The sequence below is a fragment of the Perna viridis genome, chromosome 6 (genome assembly GCF_037379345.1).
Source record: "Perna viridis isolate PV_CMFRI_1.1 ecotype Kerala chromosome 6, ASM3737934v1, whole genome shotgun sequence".
NCBI classification, from domain to species: domain Eukaryota; kingdom Metazoa; phylum Mollusca; class Bivalvia; order Mytilida; family Mytilidae; genus Perna; species Perna viridis.
In genome coordinates this window covers 34039657-34065781 of record NC_142450.1, presented here as the reverse complement: position 1 = coordinate 34065781, position 26125 = coordinate 34039657, and the positions used below count along the sequence as shown (strand labels likewise).

Sequence of the window (26125 nt, the reverse complement as noted above, 5' to 3'; positions counted from 1 at the left end):
TCAACTACTGCAGCTTAAGTTAACTTTTTTTATAAATGGTGGATGAAACCTAAATTAACCAAACCGAACGAGTAATTATTATTTATCAAAGTATTCTATGAAGGTAATTAATTATAATGATATTGATATATGATGAGCAAGTCAATCTAAGCATTGATTCACACAGTCAATGATTATGTGACAAACAACTTACAAATTAATGACATATCAAATCACCTGACATACTTCGCCAAGGTCAGATATGGCTTTACACAGTGAAAGTATTTTAATTCGTGGATACCAATTTTCGTGGTTTGGAGAAGAAACACAAGTTCTTGGATTCTTGATTTTGTGGTTTTGAGGTTTTCAGAAACATATTAATGGAAATCTCCTTTTCGATGAAAACTAAATTTGTGGTTCGGCCTATCTACAAAAACCACAAAAACTGGTACCCTACAAACAAAAGTACTTTCACTGTCAGCTACATAATGAAAGTGACCAAAGTAATAAATATAAATAACATTTAAAGTTCTATATACATTGACAAAGGTGAACTTCAAATATAGACCACTTTCACATTCAATTCTATTTAGGAAAAGTTTATTTTATTAATATAAAAGTCTACTGGGTTAAGATGGGGGACATAGCAATGGGAGCCAAAGGAACTTGAATTGATTACTACAAAGAATTTTTCAATGATACAGTATTATAGATGTATTTCTGATATTTTCATATTCCGAGATGTATTTCATCATTACTATAACTGGTCTTATTTTCAAATCAAAAATCCTTTCTTTGTTTAGTCTAAAACCATAAACCAGTCTCCACAAGATTCAACATAAATGGCGAATGTGAAAGCGGTCTGTTGGTAGTAAATGAATGCACTATTGCAGAAAGTTTCAAAAGGTTCCATAAAACTAATAATTACACCCATGACACATAAAAAAGTCTACAATTTTAGTATAATAAATTGCTTTCAAGCTATAATGTATAATTCATTTAGACACTGTCAATATGCTGTAGTTCAATCATATTTTTAAAATATGTTTTGTTGTATTTTTAAAAAACAAGCGATCAATTTAAATAAACAAGTTGCACATATTGTCCCCACTTGTTCTACATGGTGAAGAATGGGAAAGTCCCAGGAAACAGCAAGTTGATATCAGACAGCAACTAAAATTCCTTACAAAGTATGTCTTATCTTTAAAAAAAACACACTCCAAATTTAAAATCTATTTACCCATTTGGAAATGAGATAATTGTGACAATTTGTATGGACGGACAATGTGATTCCAATGAACCATCCTCTCATTGAGTGGAAGTATCCGATAATTGCACCAAACAATTTTTACCAACCTATATTATCAGACTATCTTCTTTCATCATTATATATAAATCATATCAACACCTCTAGAAAGCACTTACAAGCTACATGTACATCCTTTATAATTGACCCACTGTCAAACAAAAGTCTAGTATCATGTGATAAAATATATACTTTGAAAACTATATTTTTGTATTTTCTTATATTCTACAGGCATCACAAAATTAACTGCTTTTAGTATTTGGTGCAACTGTATCTCTTATGAGAGCTTTTCATTACAATGTCAATAAAATAAAAAAGAAAAAGCATCACCCTCAGCAAGTTTTTCTTGAAGCTTGCAATACAAAAGTTTTTGATTTCCATGTTTCTCTTCTTATCCTTACATTTCATGCTACTTTTTATCAATTAACAAATCATGTAAAAGTCAGTTCTGAAATAAAAAGCTTTTGTGAAAATAAAACCATTAAATGCACTTAAATGATTGTCTCCATTTCAATAGCACTTTAAATCATTCTTTAATTCTAAACGACAAAATGGTTTTCATATCATTTAGAAAAATGTTTCTGCTGGAATTATTCAAGAACTGAATGGTTTATTTTATATGTTTAATTTGCATGTGAAAGTGTTGATAGTACCGGTAGCACATTTTCAATGAAACCTGCTAATGCTTTATGTCCAATATCATGTGGTCAACACTTTTACATGCCAATGCAACATCAAAAAAGAAACATTCAATTCTTAATAATTTCACATGTTTTTCTTATTTTACTTCTATTTTATTTTCAGTAGCACAAAGAAAATAGGCAATACATTGTGATAACTAAAAATCCATTCAATTAAGGGTGCAACCTAAATAAAAAACTAGAGGATGTGTTTCACTGACTGATGAAAAATCGTATTAAAAAGGCCATTTATCCAATCAGATTAGCGTATTTTAAAGATATGCACAGTAAATGTAATTATTATAATATAAGCTACATGACTTAGCATTGATACAAAATGACCTTAAGCAAACAATTATTGCCCAATTAATAACATGAAAAAGTAACAAAAAGCATTGTACAACAATAATTAAATAATTTATTGATTATTCTTTTAACTTAGACAATAATGGTCCCAAATATACAAATGGACATGAGAAATTGCTACAAAAATGAATTCACATATCTCCTGCATACTCTTAAACCAAAACTACAAATGTATACATTCTGCTTTACAGAGGGAAAGTGTTTCTCAGTAATTACCATGCATCTGAGTAACTTACAATTTACAACAGGCCAATCAAAAACCTTTTCATTTTGAAGTATAGAAACCACAATATCAACTTACATTAAAAAGAAAATTGTAAAGATACATGCATAATCATTATTCTCTGACTGCTTGAATGTAAGGAAAATTATTTTACACTTAAAAGAATAATTTATGCAAGCATGCATTGACCAACAACAAAATTACAACCAAAAGCAACCTTAAATTTCTACATGCACTGCCTAAAATATGTGATCTCCTGTCCATCTACTAGTACATATACAAGATTATCACAAGAGATAAAGATTACTTTTGAAAAAAATTAGTTTCTTTTCATAAGCATTAGCTCTACGAAGTTCAGTGAACCCAGGGATAAGAACAAAGTTATGATATGACACATAGAAATTAAATATCTTAAAAAATAACAAATGTAAGAATTTGTACCTACTACATTAGATAAATGGAAGAAAACAGTTTGCCCTGTACCCCTCACCCAATGAGTAAATCAATGATGTCAAATATGGAATTTGAAAAATTATGTAAGATTTCAACACTGGGTTAAGACTAAGCTTCAATAACAGCTGTTAATGCAGTAACAACTTAATTTCTTAAATCAAAACTTACAAAAATAAAATAAAATAAAATACAAACCAATATATGAAAAGAAAATGATACCAGTACAATACAAAATACATAAACTGCAACAGTTTGTAGATATATTATAGAACACCTGTAAAATAACAGACATTACAGTTGTATTTCACATCAGGATGAACAGTTTAAAGATAATCAAATCAGTAACCATATTATTACAAAAATGGGATATGAATGATACAATACATTATTACAGTGTTTCAGCTTCATACAACATGGAGTGTATATCCCTACAGCCCTTCAGCAGAAATTGACGAAAAACTTCTTGTCACATTTGTATTATTCATCTTAGAATCATTGTATTTTGGTCTGATAACATGAGAAACCTTTTTTTACCCAACCAATAACCATAATAAGATAACCTAATCATTACATAACCAAAGGTGTACAAAGGTATAAGCTGTGCCCTTTTAACTATTATTAAACAAGCTAATATGCCATTTATTCTGGCTGGAAATCTGGATAATAAAACTTTCTCAACACCAAAAAGACACTTAATGCAACTGCTTTTGTAACAAGAAAATCTTATTTAGATATAAAATTTAGACTTTTTCTAGTAGTTTCAAATGCAGAAATAATTGATGATGACCTAATTTGAAAAAAAAATTACCAAAACAGTTGTATTTAAAAAAAAAAAAAAGAATTAATATAGCAATTTTGCCCAGTTTCAAAGACGAAAAATTAATGTTGTAAGCATTTTCTATAGCTGCAATTACATACAATGAGTACTGTTTAAAGGATATGACCATAACAATTATAATATACAGTTATATTAGCTCAAATATGGCAAGGCATATCACATACCATAAACAAACAGAATGCAAATAGTAACACCAAAAAAGTAAATAAATATACCATGATATTCTATGAAATCTGTCTAAACCATAAATATAATGGGACTGCACTTTATCAAATCTACTATAAATTCAGAATTTTTAAACATGAAAATATCACTAGCAAAAGTTGCTACTGTTGAAAAAGAATCAAATTTGCTTTAAGAATTTTTACAATAAAGTAGTTTGATTTTAGATGGGTTTGTATAAAATTATGTATTACATGAAAAATTAAAATTGCACTTACAAGTATTTATACTATTACAGTATCAGAATGAGTACCAACAACATCTGAATCTACAGTAGATTATACCATGTACATATCGAAATGATTTATAAGATTACTGCAGATTTTTAGACAGATTTCAACGAATTTTATTCAACAAAAAATAATAAAATAATGTAAAACCTTGTAACAATTATTTTGCAATGCAAAAGTAAATGATGATTATCATCGATAGTCAAAAGCTGGAGATTCTTCATTTTTATTATTGTCCTGTATATTATTTGTGTGAAATGTCCCTACTTCAAGTCTCTTATCAGGGCTGTTTCCACCGCTTGCTGTTGCACCAGGTGATCTACAAAATCAAGTGAATTAAGTCGAAATAATTCTTACCAGTCTTAAAGTAACTGTCATATTATACATTTAAAAAATTGGGAAATTTTTTTGTAACAAAATGCATTTTTAGTGTCTGCTTTTTATTTCAAGAAAATGTCTGCTTTAGTTGCAATTACAGCCCTGAATTGACTGTATCTACAAGAGTCATCATCATTTTTAGCAGACACTGAGTAATCACAAACAGATCTACAAACACAACAGTATTAAACCAATGGTTGGGTCTTGGGTGTCTTGATATTATGTGTATACAGCCCTTCATTTCCTTTACTAACATTCTTTTGTTTTAAAATTAAAAGAAATAAGTAATACTTTATCTGAAGAGTTACTTGACATACCTTGGGTCAGACAATTATGTTGTAAATATGCATTGGAAAAACAATGCATGAATTCATTTAAGAACCAACAAAAACAGATAAGAAAGGGCAGTTGAATGTTCAGGTGTTTGAATATGCAGGTTCTACAGATTTATTATACAAAAAAAATTTAACAAACCGAAGAGGACTAGAGTTTGTAGACATTTGATCAGAGTTGCTGGTTTTAGTTGGTTTTTGAGTAGCGTTGTCTCCCTTGTCTGTTTCACTTGCTGTACTTAATACCTCATCATCATAGATTCTGTACCTAAAACACAGGAGAAGAGAACTAAATTACAATAAAAGCACATTTAAAATGTATCAAAGTTATATGATTTCTTTTAAAAATACCTCAAGCACTCAATTTTCATAAATATCAAATAAACCTGTAGTAATTAAATTTACATTGGTATAGTTCCCTGGAACATAGTATTCAGTTGTTGTAATTGACTTTTGGTCCTCAGCTATTAACTTTATCGTTTAGCTGCAGAGTATTGTTATAATCTAAAACTAACCTAAATCCATTTTCATCCTCATATTCATGGTTTTCATCATCACTATCTTCGTCAGGGGAGACAAACATTACTTCCATTTCTATAGATCCAGTCTGTTCAAATACACATATAGTTCAATGATGGAATCATTAATGAAGGATATGAAAGATATTTATACTAAATTTTAGAATCAAAACCAAATTACAGTAGTGATCTGCAATATGGATTTGATTATTTGTGAAATAAGAAAAAATTTTGAAAATAATTTCTCTAACAAATGCTTTTTAATTCCTCGATGAAAAAAGCTGATATCTATATTCCTTAAATGAATAAAGCACAATTTCCACTAAAGCAGTAACACTCACATACACTGACCTGATTAAATGTGACCCTCCACTAACTGATTGACCCAATTCCACCAAGTAAGGCAGGGACACTTTTTTGTATTTTGTTGTTAACTCTCAAGTTTTTATTCAAATTAACAATAAATAACAATGTGACTATAAGTAACCCTGAACATACCAAATTTTTAAGACACTGACCATTTGCAAAAAATATTTTAATGACTGATTGATTGATTGATGAGTCTTTGTGCATGACATACATATTCTTCTGTAAGGAAAATTCTAATGTTCTATCACAAGCCATAATTCACAGAAGTACAATGTATATGTCATTTTTACTCACCCAATTCCCAACAATTTAGACAAAGTGGTCTATTACATTTGTTGGACTTGATTTATTATCTATACCTGTTGAGAGAGAACTTGAACAGCCTCAGCATGTTTAGCATTCCTCAGATCTATTCCATTGACAGTCAGTATAGCATCACCTACATACAGGTTAGAGCATCGGTCAGCTGGCTGCCCCTCATGGATTTCAGATATCAGTATTGGTACACCATGTTCCTTACCACCCTAAAAATACAGTAACACATGACAAATCACATGAATTCTTCACCATGTTTCCATTTTAAATAGCCTGTCTTTGTTTACTATAATTAAACAATACTTTTTGTGTTACAGGTTAAAAGTAGGTATTTTTCCACAACAAAAAAAAAGACAAAAAATGGTTATGTTCCACATGCTAAAAATGTCTATAATAGGAGGTTACATCCTCAGTACGTATATAAACACTTTATAAAGTCTTAATAATAATGTACTCCAGCAGTGCTAAAGGTTGTCTGGCAAGCTAATTTCTGAATTGGTACCATCCTAATCTCTAGTATCTGATATGTTGAAAGCCACCGCAAATATGAATAAGCTAAACATGTGTTTTAAAATATTTCAAGTCTTTTATTTACCGAAAAGAAGTTTAACCCACCAGAAATTAAGCGATAAAAATCTAAAAATTTGTTGAATACCTAGAAAACATTTGTAATGAAGAGAGTTATCAAAGTGACCAGCTATTTGGAATTAGGTCACTAATTTTACAGAATACAATATATTTTTAACAAAATGAACATGAAGTAGGTAATGGCAATTCGTTGATTAATTTAATATTTTCATTTCACAAATTAAAATCTGTAATTTTATCAACCAGATGTACCCATTCAAAGTGCTTAAAACCAAACATGAACTTTATCCAAACTGCTTTTACAAAGGATTTCAAGGATTGCTGGATTTTCTCATCTGGTAGGTCATTTGTTTTTCTTCAGTTTAGTCATCTTTTCACGTGTTTGGTTGAAGAAACTGTATACAATATCTTAAATGGTAAATATTTTACTATGATTCTGCTGATTTCAAAGAACTTCAGAACAAGCAGTATGAATATATCACTGTTAGGTAAGAGGTTGGGGTTTGCAGGAACAGAATTCCAACCTCATACGTTGCAGGAGTAAACAATAATGGTTTAATAATTTTAGAGCTACAGATTACACACACTATTACAACAGACAGATGGAGTCAAGCTGCTACTCCACCTGCTTTCAGTGCTAGTTAAACAGAATAACTCTCTCATCCATATCAAATAAAAGCATCTTTTTCTTTTGCAAATTGAAAGTAATTCTAAACAAATAAAAATGTTGAAAACGGAAATAAGCACTAGAGATTTTATTAATTCTTGACAACAAAACAAAATGTTTGTTTTTTTTAAATGGCATTAACTTACTGTTATAGACAAGCCAAGTCCATCATCAGCACCTTTCTCTATAACAACTTTTCTGATATCACCTAAGCCATGTTGTTTTCTTAGGGACTTAAAATCCTAGAAAAATACAACAGTTTTTGATATGTATACATTTAATACAAATACAAAGCACCATAAATATCTTGCCCTAATATAGTAAGATTGAAACTTTGATGTATAACAAAGGAACTAGAAAATAGTTATGTATTTCTTTTGAAGTAGGGTAACATTTCACATCTATGCAAGGTCATTTAGGCAAAATGTTAAAAGTTTAAACCCCATTTGAATATCAGTGTCATAAATCAGCTTCTAACAGGTTCTTTCATGTTGGCATTTAGCCACAACATTTTGTACGACTGGTAATTTTTTTGTTTTGTTTTGGACATAAGTCTGCCTAATTCAAACACTGTCTAAAAACTACAATAATCATAAATCTTTTTTTATGATAATCAAGAGTACTGAACATTATACAACGTGTGACATAAAGCAGCCAAAACAGTTGACCAATGTTTAACTGCCTGTCACGCACCAAATACAACCTCAGATAACATTAATGGATAATCAATGCAACCAACAACAAGTTCGAAACAACATTTGAGTGGTTTATAAAATCTAGTATAACCTACATGACCAGCAGGAACTGGCATTTTCTTTTTCCAATTATTCCTCCCACGGCAAGCACGTATCACAGTTTTATGTCGATGTAAGTGGATTTCAGCCTCTAACTGGTTCCATAACTTGTCATGCTCTGCTCCTCTCATGTCTCTACCTAATAACTGGATCTGTTGAATTCTAAAAATAGATTACACTTTGAAAACAGTCCCAGGGTACAGACTGATACAACTGAACATTTGCTGCAAGTACGGACAGACCATTCAAACTTTTTACAGCTTTGAATTTGAGTTGTAATTTAACTTTTAACACAGGATAAAATTTTGATAAGAATTGAAGTAGCCATTTTTCACCCTCAATTCCTAAATGGTTTCATTCATAACCTCCAAAATCAATCCCAACATTATCATCCAGATATCTGAATAACGCTTGTTTCTTGACCCCCATTTATTAATCCAAACCTTTCTTTTGTGATATGGAACATTGTAGATCATTTTCATAGACAATCTTTTACTGGAGTTATATAGTTAAGTAGCAGTCTTTACAAAAATCAGACAGAAGGTGATTCATGCATGTCAAAAACCCACCAAATTCAGTTTTATTTCTTGTTCAGAAACAGTTACTGAACACGTAACCAGTCTTTGTTTTTCATTTGGGTGTTGCACCTTTGAGATAAAAATTATATAGATTGTACATGGAACTGACACTTTGCAAGAGTTATCATTCTTGATTTGGTTTCATTTGGTTGATTTTAGTGGTAAATAAATGTATGATTTTCTGAAAAGTGCAGATCTGAATGCAGAAATGATTCAGTGTTCTAGCTAGGATCTGTAAATAGAGGGGCGCAGGGAAGAGGGCACTTTAAAGCATAGCGTGCTTTGTCAAATAGAAAGGGACAATTCTTTTAATGTGTATGGTTGTATCAAGTCTGAGATATATTTCTTCATTTTTGTCTTGTTTATATGTTTGTAGTTTGTATACTTATGGCTGTTTCTTGTACATATACCTGATTACTATATTATTTCTATGTTTGAAACCTATCAATATGACTTCAGTCATTCGTTGCTGAAACATTTTTATAGATATATATGGCTTATACATAAAAAAAAATGAAATTGTGTACATATAATTTATTCAAATTTATAACACCATGACAAGAAAACAAAAACAGCACAACATAACTATTATGAACTATGCACTATCTATTACAAAAGCTAATAATGCATTACATAATGATACATGTACCTACATCTATTCTACAAGTAACACAATATATTTTATATTTCAGAATGAAACAACTATAAAATTTAAGAAATTTACATCATTATATTAAATAAAATGTTTATGAAAGTCACTTTGTTGTTATAACTACACAATTCTAACTAGTCTTCTGTCTTTCTTGGTTAAGAATGCCTTGACTAAACTATCCAATATGCAATAATATCGCATTTGCCTTCGTTGAAATGAGTAAAAAATTAGTCAAAAGTTATAAAATTAAAAATCATGGCAACTATGACAATCCGAGTCCGTAAAAAATATTAAAAGGAAAATATTACGATGATTTTTTAAAAAATTATTTTCCCCTTCTAAAAACAGACATAGAAAATGGTCAGGGACAAATAGAAATATACAATCTATTTTTAAAAGTGTAATGAACTTCCTTGTTGACGTATTTATTTTTATCGATCCAGTTAAAGTGTTCTTGATAATACGTACAAAAACAATTGGGCAGGAGTATAAATCTTTATTATCATAAAACATTAAATCTTTATTACCGAGAATTGTCATTATTCATGAAGATATAGATTGTTTGGTCCTTGCGACTTTCTTCTTCTCATTTTGAAGTTGGAGTAGTTTGCATTTCTGTGTAGGCATCGTGAACAATACATTGAATCAGATCATACAACCGGTGGCCGTTATTTTATACAATTTTCTCGGCTTTGACATCGTTCACCAGTAGTTTTAGCCCTCCAGTCGGCTGGGTACATCCTCATAATCATCAAAGGTGATAAACTGCTAATCACCGACAATCACCTGAGATTTACGTCGGGGTTAATTACTATGGGATATCGTAAAGATGACACTTCCTAATTGGCTTGGGGTAAATAGCAAGTGTGTAAGCTTAATGGAACATTAAGTTACGCTGACAGGACACTGAGAGGTGCTCAGAGAGGGCAGAGGGGCGCAGGCTTGATAGGGGCAGGGCGCGGTGCCCCTCCATTTTGCTCTAGCAAGGACACTGTGATTATCATTATGTGAAAGTATAGCATAAATAGACTGAAAAAGCGTTAGTTTGTTTGGTGAGTTTTTTTAACCATGAATCACTTTACCATTGGCAGTGTCTAGATTTTCTAAGGACTTGTTTTTGGTCCTTTTAGACCCCTAATTCCAAATTGGTTAAGGCCATAACTCCAAAAATCAATACCAACCTTCCTTTTGTGGTTTGAGACCTAGATTTACAATTCTATAAAAATTGACCAACTGATATTCAAGTTATCATGGCTCAGACTTGTAGTTGACTGTATAAAGAAGAAAACTGTAATGTATACAAACCTTCCAGCTAGTTCTTTATCAAGGTATTTGGCTGCTAATCTTGCCCCATAGACCTCCCCCTGAAGTGCCAGTACATATTGCCGTAGTTCTGTATTCTCTTTCCTTAATTCTTTTACTTCAGCCTCCAGCTTGGACATGTTAAGAAACTCTGCTTTTTGAGCTTGAAGTTCCTCTTCCTGTTAACAATATCAAATAATGTAAATATATCAATTCTGTATGTACAAGTACCATGCACATTCTAATTAAAATAAAACTTATCAATTGTTCCATTTAGCCACTGCATGTAGGACCTAACAACACTATCTTCTACTTTCAGTTCTGATGACCTTTCCAATCAGCTAATCAGATTTCATACTTTATGATTTTGAAAGCATGCCATTAAGGGAAAAACCAGAGGATTCCAAAAAGGTCATCTAAACAGAAAGTAGAAAGCAGTGTTGTTAGATCCTTCATGCAGTGTCTGAATGGAAGGATTGATAGGTCTAATCTTAATTAGATTGGTACCATGCAAACAGCAACATTTCTCCATAAAGCGTTATTTTAATGTATCAACGAGACTTCACAGTCACTTTTCACAGGATCTCTGTTACACAATCAAACATTCATCCAGCTTTGATCTTAATCATCAAACACTGACAAATATACTGGTAGATTTCATTCCATTTCTTTGTTATTATATGAACCCTTATAACCCTCTTAACCTTTTGGAAAGGTAAAATTACAAAGAAGTGTTAAAGGAGCATCATGGCCTGATTTTGCCACATGTCAATGATGAACCATTAATAAGGTAGTGTTCAGTCTAAAGCATGCCCTTGCAGCATTCCCACAAGATTTGTAACCTTGAAGCAAAGGAGATTGTCATATGAGCCAATATATGTGGATTATATTTCCACTACTTGACATTGTCTGGTAATAAATTTCAGATATGTATTATATAAAGAGAGCTATGTCCAACTTGACAAAATAAATGGTCTTTAGCTGTCAAGTGCTTTATTTAACTAAAAGTTGTTTGCATTGGTTGAAGTAGTGTTGGTAATACATGTAGGTTTTCAAATTTTGCTTCCATGGGCAAGAAATTGGTGAAAGTCTTTGCAACTCAGGAAAACATAAAAGCAGTCTGTACAAATATAAAATAATAATTTTTTTTTGCAAATGATTCATGTATCTTCACAACAAAGGAGACAAGTATATCATGTCAGATTATGAAGTGCGGTAAAATTTAAGATTTAACTAAAGGAATCTAACATGTACATCTACTAACATTCTGATCACTGTAAACAAAATTTACACTTACATGTACATGTACATGATTAAGAACCATAATTATATAATAAATCTGATAATGTCCTCTAAGGCACAATAATACATGATTCCATGACATTGATCAAGTAATATTTTATCTTACAAGTTCATGCACTAACCAATTTCTTCATTATACTAGAAGAGTCTGTCTCAATGCCTTTCTCTGCCTGTTTCTGTAGCTGGAGAGAATGAAGTTGGAGCAACACATTGTGTAGTTCCTTCTCCACCAAAGCTTTAGATGATTTCATTTCTATCATATCAGATCTCATGTCTACCAATTGTGCCTACAAAATAAAAATAATACCGGGTAACTTATAGGATTAATCATAGTTTTAAATAATGTGTGTACATAAACTTTTATACATTTACATGTAATGACATGTATTAATTAAAAATATAAATGTAGTTTTAATAGTTATCAAAACATCTCCATGGAAGATAACACTTATCTATATTTACATGTAAATGTGTGTTCCTCTAATTTTGCTTCAATTTTCATACAGCTTGACCGGTGTGGAAAAAAATGTTCTCATCACTAGTGACTTTTTAGTAGTCAGAGTTCGATTGGCTTAGAAATCAAATGTCTTGGACTCCATCTTAAATCACCTCGATTGCCATTGTAGTTATATTTCAGTTAAATGAGATAATTTTGGTGTTTTCTTACCTTAAATAAGAATTATGAAGGGACTTGGGAAGATTGGAAGTGAAAAAAACTTTGAAATCGTCTGGTTTCTTTTGTTTGGAATGTTTGCGTTTGTGTGACATCAACATGATTCCTATGAATCGGAATCATAACGTTTAGCACGATTTTCATTTTTGGGTATTTTTTTTACATTTTTAGGGTTTAGAGAAACAGAATCTACACTCAAAGCTTGTTGATTATGAATTTCTCATATCTTGTGAAATAAATTTTAGTTTGAATAGCTGGGCAAGCCTCGCGATGAAAACAATAAAATTTATTTCACTTGATGTGAGAAATTCCACAATAAACTCATTATCGTTGTAGATTCTATGTATTATGTTATAAATACTCTCTGTAACTATGCTATAGTTCTAGAGATATAAAGTATTCATATTGGAAGCATTATGATTGTACGGTCCAAAGTGCTCCAAACATATATACTAGATAGAAATTCCTGACATGATACTGCTACATAGGAAACTAGCAAAAAAATATAAATATCATTCTAGTGATCACAAATAAACACACATTACATGTACACATGTTGGAAGTTAAAAAAGGGAAATAAGTTCTTAAAAGTGAAAATTACAAGCATAAATATGTGTTGTGTAAAAGTTGTACTTTTGCACAACTTGTCATTTGTTTGAAAATTTTGAACTTAACATTTGAAACTTAGAAACATCTGAAACTTAGCAGGAACTGAACTGTGGCTTTACAACGTTTTAATGTGGCCAAGAATTCCATCTATACAGATTTGTTGCCTGAAGCTGTATTCAAATTTTCAAAAGGTTACTCATTTTGCAAGTGTACGGGAGGTTGTTCTAAGTCTGATTAAAGTCTACACTAGACAATTATGAACATATGCTGCATATGAAATAAATTAGCAGAACAACTCAGTAGAAATTTCCCATAATTGGACTGGATTTTTTTAATGTATACAGTGTTCTAGCTAGGGATGGAAAATAGAGGGGTGCAGCGAACAGCGCACTTTAACGTGTAGTGTGTTTTTTCAACCAAAAAGGGACATTGATCATAGTTTTTTTTTTTAAATGCACTAATACATCAGAAATATCTTCCTCAATTTTTTTCTTTTCTTGTGTGTTTGTATTCATATTGCATTCATATTGTATTCATATCACTTTTAAAAATTAAGGAGGGACAATGTGTAAATGGACAGTATTAAGTCATATTTTGCAAGCTGCAAGTTTTACTATATTAATGTATGCATGACACCCTTATTGTATTAAAAGACATTTCTCAGTTGACCAAGTGTTTTATGAAAACATATGCATGTTATATAATAAATAGAATTTAATAAACCCTTTTTGTGGGGTTTCTTCAAAACCTAAGTAAAATACTGCAGCTTTAAATGTTGCATGAAATGTAACTAATATTAAATATTGCTTCAAATTAAATTTCAAAATCAGATTTATTTAAAAGCAATATTATTTCCTATAACTATTGCAAACACTACTTTTGGTAAATGTACTGTACTGTTGGAGATAAATAAAAAATTTTTGAAATTATAAGGTAAACTCTGAGTTAAATGACATTTTGAATAAACAAACATATGCAACATGGAATTGTTTACACAAGTGGTTCTACAAACCATAGACCTGTTAAACTGACAGTATTTGTGAAATTAATTGTGTAGTAGAAATTAATTATTAACAAATGATTGGCTGTCCATAAGTGCAACTTGTAAATCATCATCCGACAACCCTGATCAGCTGACTGATCACTGATAATTACCAGAGGTTTACCTGGGGATCAATTTCGACAGGATGTAGTTAATGAAGGTATCACTTCTTAATTAGGTTGGGGTAATTATCAAGAGTACAATCTTAAAGGTACATGCAGCTAATTGAAATGGGGCACTAAGGGGTCCATTTTGCCCTAGCTAGGATACTGGTATACATATCTGTAAATGAGTGTATCCCAGCTGATCCCATTCTTTTAGCTGTATTTATTTGTACATGTACATAACAGGTAAAAATGAAGATGAGGCTAAAAATATGTTGTAGGCATGTGCATTGCCTATAGTAGCCAGCACAGTAAGGTTCAAAGTTCTGTAATGTCTGAGACAGAATATTTACAAAGTCCAGAAATATAACAGTTCTCCACGGATGGTGGAAATATTTTACACATAACCTGTGACGTAAATAAATGCAAATCAAACTGACCCAATCGACAGCTTTGCAGAATTTCCCAAAATTATTGCCTGTCCTATCTCAGGACTTCAATAATACAGTTAGATCTATATTTTTTAAAAAAGGCGGGTTAGGCTCTTGAACAACAAGTGGAACAGCACTGCAGAGAAATATACTTTTCAGTATATGTACCATGCAAGTTTCCCTGAAATTTTTCATGAATATATTGTATGAAGCAGAAAAAAAACAGAAAGAAATGCATTTTCAATGAATAATATTAACGCAAATATTTTTATATTTATTGATCCCGGTCAATATTTTTATTTTTTGGCTGTGGAACTTCCCAGATATGGATATTTGTACATTCTACCAAAGCCTTTCTGGTTTGACTGATAGCTATCACTGGGGACCATTTCAAGATTCTTTTTCTCACAAACATATTGCTGTAGATCACTTTGTGCTTGCTATTAAAAATCACATGTACACATGCACTGTACTATGATGCATATGTATACAAATGTAATTTGTAATCAAAGCTGAGCTTAGCAACCAACAGAGTTAAATTTTCTGACATTTTTCCACAGCTTACATGTATGTTCTATTTTGTAATGGACACATGTACATGAACAAATTGTTTACTATATCATTGTACTTAACATCAATATTGTACTTTATATCAGCCTTATGTAATTTGAATAGAATCAGATAACTAAGAATAGAATACATTAAGACTAAGAGTAAGAGCACTAAAATGTTCATGTATGTTCTGTTTTTTGTATGTTTGTTTTCATAAAATCAATTAGTTACCAAAATGTATATATATGTTCAGTCATGAAGAACAGGAACTTTTTAAAATCATTTTATGACATTTTTATACATGTAATTCGGGAGCATAAATGGCTGTATCATCAACTGGGTCCTGCATACTTATGGGCAGAAAAAGCATCAATATCCGGTTTGTGCATGTAAAATCAGTAACTTAAAACCAGTAAAATGGCCGCTTTATTTTTGTATACTCTGAAAATGCAATTGAGAACCACACCAGTCTTGGAAACACAAGCTATCTTCGATGATTTAATACAGATCAAATCTGAGCTATTTCCAAGATAAGGATGGTCAAAACATGGCACCTGAATGTTTAAGAAAATTACGTAATACAGCTTATCAAGTCCGGACAATTCAACCCAAAGACATTTCGGATCATGACAACCCACAACTCCTTTTCAAAGCCGGATATATCATTCCATACATATTTCAGACCATCACAATAGGCAAATGCATAAGGACAATAAAACCGTATATCATAACAAATATTAGTCCGAATTTCCTCTGACCCTGCAACCCTCCTCTTTTTTATTTGGATATTGATATGTCGGGTTGGGGTCAGAACAATGTGCCATACAAAAAGTTGGAGATTTAGCAGTATCCCGGAGTATCGCCCTTCAACCGCTTGTAACGACTTTCAAGTTGATATTGTGCATGTCACACTTACCTAGTTCAATTCCAGAATCATTTTCCTGTATTCTGATACCAATTTTGCTACAAAAATTACATTTAATATTGAAGTTTCGATGGTTTTCTACGAGAGACCCTGTTTTGTTGACATTTTGAAGTAGGCGGAGCTTGTTACCTTTGGAAAGGAACGGAGCAGAAACTATTTTTAAAACCGGGATCTAACAGAATATTTCAAAATTCTGCTGAAAAATTACGTGCCCGCTACCCTTCCGTTCCAAAAGTAACAAGCTCCGCCTACTCTCTATTTCGGTTCAAAATGTCAACTATGATTTGGTATCAGCATACAGGAAAATGATTCTGGAATTGAACTAGGTAAGTGTGACATGCACAATATCAACTTGAAAGTCGTCACAAGCGGTTGAAGGGCGATACTCCGCAGTACCGCAAAATCTCCAACTTTTTGTATGGCACATCGTTCTGACCCCAACCCGACATATCAATATCCAAATAAAAAAGAGGAGGGTTGCAGGGTCAGAGGAAATTCGGACTAAACAAATATCACTATTTTGAAAACAGGGCTGACAAAAATTGTGAAAGGACATAGGTGTTTGACTTCATATGATTCTACAGGAGCATTTAAGGTTTCACCTTCCTCATATTACATTTAAAGCGAGCACAATTCATGTTGTGACAAAGCTGCAGTGAGAGCAGAGAACTCTTTTGCAAAATGCATGTGCAAGTTATAATATGTAGTCTAGAAATGTCTAAAATTCTTACTTAATTTCAATTGGTGTTGTCCCTTTTACTTTTGTCCCTAACTCAGTTCCATAGACAAACAATATTAAAATGCCTGAATTTTAGTAACATGTAAATGGACAAATGCAAAACAATAATTCATGCATTTTAATAATAATTTTATTTCAAATAAACATGAGTAGTCAATGTTATCTGCTGACTAAATACTGCTCATGCATGTGCCTACAACTATTTGTCATTTATAGCGAAACCAAATACTGGTAAAGAAGAAATGCTGTACTCAAATTGTCTCAATAGGCAATGCCTTCTCCATATTTTGAAAAGCTACTGAGGAAGAGACACAGGCGCAGAAACAAGTGCCTGTGGGAAGAGGAAACAAACCATTCCAAATACATTCATGGAACTGTATTGAGAAATTAAGGTTATGAAAAAGTTTACCTCTAGCTTTGCATTTGACTGAAAAACAGTTTGGGCTTTGTGACATAGCTGAGCAAAAGCCGCACTGAGTGCAGTCATTTTCTGTCTCCCCTCGAACGTTAGTTCGCATTGGTCAGGGTCAATTTCTCCAAGCAGCAAATCAAGGTCAACAAAGGCCTTGTCAAACTCCTTTTCTAATAATTCCAGCCACCGAAACGATAGTGTTGCTGTCATTTTCCCAAAATTAATTTTTTGTTCTGCATCTAATTACGGCATTCTATTGATAGTACAAAGTAATGAATTGCAAGCGCACAGACGACTCATTTGTAATATACGAAATGTAACACGTCATATATCGAAAATATCCGGACATGTACTCGGAAAGGATGATTCTTTGAACTATGACGATATATTAAAAAAAAATAGAAACTTTTACTCTTATATTGAACACCGACCATTTTATTAGCGGATGTGCATGTGTATGCAAAAAAGGTGGTTGAGGGTCCTTTTGAAAAAAAGTTCCATTTTTTTAATTTTTTTACCAATCCATTGTAAATAAATTCCAAGTACTTAGTTAACAAGGCAATTTTCAAATAAAATATTGATTCGGGTTGCTGTTGAAATATTACCATGAAGAAATTTTATCCTCTATACCTAAGAAAATATTAAAAGTTTTGTTGTCTAACATGTAGTACGAGGTGGCATGATGATTTAAAAAATGCATATTTACACAAGCTACAACATTAATTCATTCAAATAATCTAAAAGAAACATTGAAATCATCGTCCCTTGGTACCAGTTTTACTTAAGTAACATTGGATTTACATTACTTAGAGGCAAATGCAGGGGTTAAGTCTGTGCAAAAGGTTTCAGTCATGTCCAGGATGTAGTTGTTGTTTCATAACAAAAACAATGTATGTCCTTATCGTCATTACAAATTTTTGTGAATTGTATTTTGTGTGTTGCATAGAGTTACGTGCATTACGTATAATTCATGATTATGTACCATATGGGACCCTTTAATTGATAAAATCTTCTTTTTCCTATAAATAAAAATTTTGCACTTGCGCAAAAAAAAAAACTCTAATCCGGCATGAAATCCCGGCCCCTCCCCTCATAATAAAAATGGCAGATGCGTTATGCATATTCATATTTTGATTTTTTTCAAATTCAAAATACTCAGTCAAAGGAAGAGCATTAATGCAGAAGTTACAATTAAGTTTGTATTTCGTGTGAATTGCTTACATTTTTTGGAGTTTCGGATTTCAAATAATACATTCATCAAAGTTTTCGCCAATGTTAAGAGGATCAGACAAAAAAAGAACGAAGAAAGTCAACCCATAGACCTGTATTCTAAATGTAGGCCTAGGTCTATAGTAAAACTGATACGGAACGTAATCGTTTACCGAGATCGTCGCACCCTATACTATACAATGTTTGAATACAATTATTTTATTGCTTACTTGATCCAACTTGGGACAACTTGTACAGGAACATTTGCATTTTTTATTTATTTATTTATTTATTTATTTATTTACATTTTAAATTTACATTTCAAATACATTCAATTCACGTCATTTTTGAATTCATAACAACTACAGATATCCGCTAGATTATTACGTAGGCATTCGTAAAGTGCATGAAAAGCATATCATTTTACAACTGCATATGCTATTGTTTGAAAAGAAATCAATGCTATTTTTTTATAGACGTACCTGACATTTAAATGATTGTATGAATTATATGGAAATAATGCGACCATAAAATATCATACTATTGTTTTTTTTTTTTTTTTTTTTTTTTTTTTTTTTTTAATTTCATTAGATCGGAGATAGGAATTGAATTCGCAGCCACCAGAGCCTATAATTTGTAAAGCCTGTTAGCATCTGCGATTATCTCTTATACCACCACAGGGAAATAGTTCCAGTTTGGCATGCCCATAAGGTCCAAATGCAGGTAGTTAAGTCCCCTAGGTATTTGTAATACATCAAATTTAATTCTATGTTATGTTATTTACGCCAATAAACAAACCCAATTAACAACTTTTCCTGCGAGCCAGGGATGAAAATTAGAAAATAATATAAAGTCCCTGTGCAAACTAATGATTATAATTTGGCTTGAATTAACAACAATCCAATTAGAAATAATTGACCTGTTGTTTATCGGAATAAACCAGTCTTTCACTATCAATTTTCAAGTTCCTACACATGCTTTATTCAAATTAAAGATGCACAAAAAATATATGATGTTTAGCTATAGGAATGAAAACCCTATAATATTTGGACGCATCCAAATATTAATGAAAAAAGGGGTAGTGGATTTGATCAAGAAACTTAATATAAAATGAAAGGGGGTTCCAAGCTATTCTTGGCCGCACATTTTTATGACAAATTTCACACAAACTTGATACTAAAGGCTAGCGCCATACCCCGAAACCATCCTGATGCATCATCCAGTGTTTCGTGCATTTTGGCAGCTAAGTCGACAACACATTTTTGTACTAGTTTTAATCTTCACAGATTTATAGTACGGTTACCGCCTCATGACATTGGAAGCCCGAAGATCACAATTAAATAGAAATAAAACGTTGCTTAGGCGATGACATAGGAATTTTGATTATGCAATTTTCTCAGGAATGGTATAAGTTTGTGGTCTGGTGATATTGTTTATTGTACTAAATAAATCATTCTATCTGGCTATTTGACCATGTGCTATGATAACGAGCTGTATATGCTTCAGGGTCCTAAAGGTGCATGGCAGGGAAACTGGAAAAGGCCAATGAATGGTTTGTAGTACTAGTTCAATTATGCAGTATGTCCGAGAGTTTTGTGTTCATTCATCTTCAGGCGTTCCATGTAAACCGACAACGAGCCTGAATATACTTTTACCGCAAACTGTCGTACTGCTAAAATCCCGCGTGAATTTTGGTGTGGTCTTAAAAGATGAATTGATTTTTTTTTCATAACCAGAATGTTGAATTTTAACAGAGAGTTCAACAGCTTGTGTTAAAATAGTTTGAAGTCGATTCCCATTATTACCTTTTAGCTTATCCATATTTTGCGATTATTTAAGGCTTATAAATTCAAAGGATCGATATAAATTGATTCAGTACATCAGTACTTTGGTTTAACATATCCTCACTTTTTTGCTACAAGTAGCATTAATTGATTAACGTTACATCTGTTTTACACAAGTAAGCCACCGTCTGTGTTGAAAAAGGTTTTTTTTGCGCCTTGATAATACCTTAGTCCTCGTAATATGGTTCACGTGATCGGATTAAGTTATCCTATGTTGTGTAAATTGCTATAAGAATGTGATACTGGATCTTCACAGGGGTATGCATGGTGCATACTCTTTACATAAGCCATAGGTCGGGGAGTATGAGGGATCATATATTCTCTATTCGTATTCTATATTTTCCACCTTATCATAGTTTTCCTTTTCTGTTATATTTCGTCTATATTCCCGGACTTGATTTTTTCTGAGCGACTCAGCGCTTACCCCTACCAGTGCACCTGGTCCATGCTCCCAGTCTTCAGTGGAGTCCGAGTTTCTTTGTACTTGTTATTTTGTTTATTTCATGTTCTTTGTGGCGTGTGTCTGTTTTCCCTGTTTATATTTATAACATCTCTTGACTGCATTCTTTTGATTTCTGCCAAAATTTTGATTCCCATGTGTATGGGCTCATATTCTATTATCTCCACATGAGCCGTTGGTAATAGAGTGGTGAATACATTCTTCTGGAGTATAGAACTTTGAACAGGGACTTGATATTACAGGGACTAATCATTTCAACACACAAAATATACTACCATGCTTTAACTAAGCACAGGAGTTTGCTTATAGTATATAAATACTATATACTAGTTGGGCTGCATATGTGATAGTTGGAGAAAACCCCTGTGATCAGGTAACATTACCTATTTCCGTAACATTTTTGTAATTTCCTAATCATTTAATGTCATTAACATACCCATGAACAGCCTTCATAAAGTACATTCACTTTCATTCTTTTGTTGGTTCATTGAAATTTTGATTGACAGAACAAAAAGGGGCATAAACTAATAGGAAACCCCCTCCCCCCAAAAAAAGATTGCTCACCCTTTAGTGTACAATTTTGGTGTTTGTCAGCTTCAAATAAATAAATAAATAAATAAGTCTGAATATAATACATAAAAAGGGACATAAGTTCTGGCGAGCTTTGCGACAGTTAAGGTACAACATTGAACAAAATCTAGTGGGAAGTGTAAGTTATGGGATAGGACATAAGATTGCCATTAAAATATCTGACACTCATGAATAATTTAAAGAAATTTAATGAACTTACCATGTCATACTTCCATTCCCACTAAAATGTGTTGGTTTCTTAAATTTGTTTAAGACAGGAAATTTTTAATTCAGCTATTTGACTCTGAGTATCTTTGAGAATCTCATTTCTACTTCTGACCCAAGCATAGTAATTTAGAGAGGGGAAACAAACAAACACAAAAACATCTTATATTCGAATCTATATTGTATTCATTCATAGGAACCATTTTGATACAGAAAATATCAATTGTAAAAATCATATTTACATGTATATTGCACATAACTCTCTCAACAAGTTATAAAGAACTTGATGAAATGGATTTTACAGGTGGTCAAACAGTATCATGTCAAATACAGTGTGAAATAGTACAGATGAGAAATAATATTTAGACAAAAATCAATCTAATTAGAGTTAGACATACTAATTAGTCTGCATATAAGATACAACAATACTGCATTTTACTTTCACATCACATGACCTTTCTTATCAGCCAATCAGACTTCAGCTTTTAGATTGAGAAAGTATATTTCACAAAGAAACCCCCTGAAGATTCTAAAACATCATCTGAACAGAAGGTAGAATGAAGTATTGTTAGATCCTACATACTGTGATTGAATGGGACAATTAGTAGGTCTACTTTTAATTAGTTTGGCCCACTGAACATCAATGGGGACCATGTTTTTTTTTCCACAGCCACAAAAATGTATTATATGTACACTATTATACTATACTTATTTGAAATAAATGACAATTACCACATGCCTGTGATCTAAACTTGTACCATATATATATATGTCTCTGTTGAAACTGTAAGGCTCAGGTTAATCATTTCTGCTGCGACAGAACCAGGGGAGGGTTTCAGGGGTTGGAATCCCCCCTTTTGTTGGAAAATTTTGTTTACCGGTAGTTGTTTTAAAAAATGACAAAAATGCCTGGATATAAATTTCTTGTTCATAATCCCATCTTTTGTTAACTTCTTGGTCCATCATTGAATGGGCAAACATGCCTATGTCTTATTGGCTGTTTATTTAAATGGATATGTTACCAAAACTACAAACTTATTCTCCAGTTGATAAAACCATATTTATCAACTAACTTATCAGTCAGAATGTTTATTATTTAAATGATACCAGTGGCAATATATAATAAATTAATTCAACAAGGCAATACCTCCCCACCATGGTATAAATGGACCAAGCCCTTTAGCGACATTCCACAAATGACTAAATTGAAGCAAATAATTAGGGGAGAGGGAACATTTGTTCAGTATCCCACTTCATACATCACTCCTTATACCTTTTTACAAGAAACAAAACTGCAAAAAGGTGTTGCGAAGTACTTGTATTTTGTCTTCCATTTCCTCTTGAAAATATGTACACATATGAAATGAATACAAAATTATGAAGATTCCAATATTCCACATATACAATGTGGCAACATTTAAAACATTGTTATGTTTATTAAAAACCAATAAAAAGCACCAAATTCACCCCAACTACTGACATCAAAAAGCTTTGTTCGAAATTCATTGACAAGAGGGACAGGATACTAGCAGCATCCAACATACTGCCAAAATCTACATGAATGGGCAAACATGCCTCTTTTTTATTGGTTGTTTATCTGAATGGATATGCTATCAAAACTACACTGTATTAGTTCATTCTATTTTACCAACACTTTGAAATGTATGAAACATACAATTAACATCAAAACAAAGCCTTAATCAAAAACAGTTAATCACAAATAACATAGCCATTACTTTCTCCAGATAAAAAAAACCAAACCATTTTAACATCAAGTTAACTGTTGGCATTACTTTAAAGATCAGATGTAATCAAATCCAACAGTCCAATCAATAGACCACTGATGACACTAAAGACCTACTTGTCTTCTTATGAATAAAATTTCTCTGGTTTGAACCTCCCTATTCAGAAATTTGGGTTTCACCTCAGACATTACAATCCATTAAACATAAAAGGTTGACTCGTTAACACAGTTGGTTTTGAAAGACTTCAAGCAACATTGTTACAAATAACAAGATTAATTACACAGTAGTGTATCATTAAATGATCAGACCAAGGTTTTAAAACAATTCTTCACATATGACAATAATGACTATAGTCTTTTGATGAAAATCATGCAAAAAAAAAACAAAAAAAATAAAAATCAGTAAAAAGTCAAAATTTAGAACAAATGACTAGGTATCATACAATGTGCAGATCTCTTTCAAAACAGGAAGAAATAAAAAAACATTATTATGCCTTTATTTAATGGGGCAAGAATGGTAGCAAATGCCATGGAGAGCTTAGATGTTGATGTATATCAAAATGTATCTCTAAAAAAGAAACTCAAAGTCATCCAAATAATTCTTAATTATTTCCAATAATAACTATCCTCTAAAAATCAACTGTAGCTGCTATACATTACAAATACCAGTATATCATGATAAAAAAAAATAATTAAAAAATACAAGAACCAAAATTTTGTTCATAACTTTATCAATCTGACTGCATAAGGTGCTCTAAATGTAAATTAATATATTTTTAAGGTGTAAATGGTGGTTGAATTACTTTTATTATAATTATCATTATTTTCTTCAGAAGACAAAGACATAAGTTTGTAGTACACATGTACATGTATATTTTAAAGGGACCCTAACTGACAACCTAAACAATTATTCAAATGTGTAATCAAAAGCGGACTGATGACAGAACAAATATGGCTCATGATTTGTGTGATTGTGTCAAAAGAAAAAATTGTCATGTACTTTTTTTCATGGGAATATATGAACTATTTTTCTTCCATAAAAATAGCAATTATCAGTTCATAGCAAAAAATGCCATATCCCCAGAACACTAGCTGTTTTAGAAAATGAAACGTAAAAAACGAGTGCCCCGCTAGCTGCATTTGGATTATAATTACAAATTTAATCTTACAAATACAAAAATTACAAATACATATATAAATAAATCTTTGACTATCCATTAGAATTTTCAATTGTTAACAATTAGTAGAATTTTCAAGTAATTAACAATATCATTAATGTTACTGTCCACTGCAAGTCTAGAAAAAAAAGATGTTAAAATTCAGATCAACAACTTTAATTCTTAGGAAATGACAATTTTTCTATAAAGAAATTGATTGTGACATTAAAACAAGATAATAGTTTTATTGCGGATATGGTAAACCCATTAAATGAAAAAAAAAAAAGGAAATAATTTACTTTCAGCTGTCTGGTTTTTCTTGCAAAATACATTTGGCCAATACCCAATGTGTAAAAATATAATTTAAATGAAAGTCAATCTTCATGTTGAGCATCCAAAAGAATAACAACTGGTGATAAAACATTAAAAGTTAATATGAAATCACCCAAAGTGCAGAAAAATAGAATTTCAAAGTAAAAACAATAATGCTATAAAAAGCATCATTCTTGTAACCCCTCATATAACTGTAAGTCTAGTTTAACTACAACTTCGCCTGATGAAATCTCATGCAATAAAAGTCTTTTAGTGATTGGTCCTCTCTTTTCTCTGGATTCACTAAGGATTTCCTTTACTCTGATTTCTGTTCTTCCTAGAAAATCTGTAACCATAAATGAAAATTACACATGATTTTATGCTAACCCTAACAGTGCACCTGGTCTACAGTCATATGTGAAGTCAGGCATGCTACAAAAGATCATAAAGTCTGAGTTTATTCTGAACTCCAATTGAAGTCTTGATATATCTCTGAATCACTATCAGTAAGAATATTTTCAGATTTAGGTTTTATGGCACTAGTCCCTGCATTGCTTTAAAAATTTATTTGCAGCATTTTGTGCCTCTATTTATCAAGTTCCTGTTTGTTGTTATATTTTACCACGTCAATTTCCTCTACTTCATCTTAGTCCCTTGATTTATAAGTTTTGAATATTGCTTTACCTGAAGTACTGTTGAATTTCAAAATCAATTATTTTCAATCTACCTGTAGAAAACCATGGACATAAATATTCAATGCCGATACTTCCAAGTATAACCATACACCTGGCCATGGTGCTAGATTACTTTACCTAAGTCTGAGTATATTCTCTACCAGCTTGCAATGTCATGAAATGCAAAGATTTTAAAATTGTTGAATTTGTTCATTATGTTATTTTTCTTAGCTAGATACTAATAAATGTTGATCTTATACTTCAGATATATAAAAATGAGGCGAATTTATATAAAATAGTTGTTGAACAGTCTCTAACATTGTTGAATTGTAAACAACAAAAATTTGTGTA

The 26125-nt window shown here is 31.7% G+C and overlaps 2 protein-coding genes across 6 annotated transcripts in view; both read right to left on the bottom strand.

Annotated features, from left to right (window-relative positions):
- Positions 1-2253: 2253 nt before the first annotated feature.
- On the bottom strand, positions 2254-17832 carry LOC148614653 (Golgi-associated PDZ and coiled-coil motif-containing protein-like). Its single transcript, XM_088588915.1, has 9 exons — positions 17577-17832; positions 12215-12379; positions 10794-10969; positions 8255-8420; positions 7611-7706; positions 6254-6418; positions 5523-5614; positions 5150-5275; positions 2254-4616 (listed from the first exon to the last, which is right to left on the bottom strand). The coding sequence occupies exons 1-9, from the start codon at positions 17787-17789 to the stop codon at positions 4490-4492; spliced, it is 1326 nt and encodes a 441-aa protein (XP_088445041.1). The 5' UTR covers positions 17790-17832; the 3' UTR covers positions 2254-4489.
- Positions 17833-22050: 4218 nt separating this feature from the next.
- Positions 22051-26125, bottom strand: part of LOC148614652 (intersectin-1-like) — a 58717-nt gene continuing 54642 nt past the window's right edge. For all 5 annotated transcript variants that reach the window (XM_088588905.1, XM_088588906.1, XM_088588904.1 and 2 more), the window contains one exon: positions 22051-25446. In XM_088588905.1, coding sequence (XP_088445031.1) covers positions 25289-25446 — 158 coding nt within the window. In that variant the 3' untranslated portion in view covers positions 22051-25288. The remainder of the gene's footprint in view (positions 25447-26125) is intronic.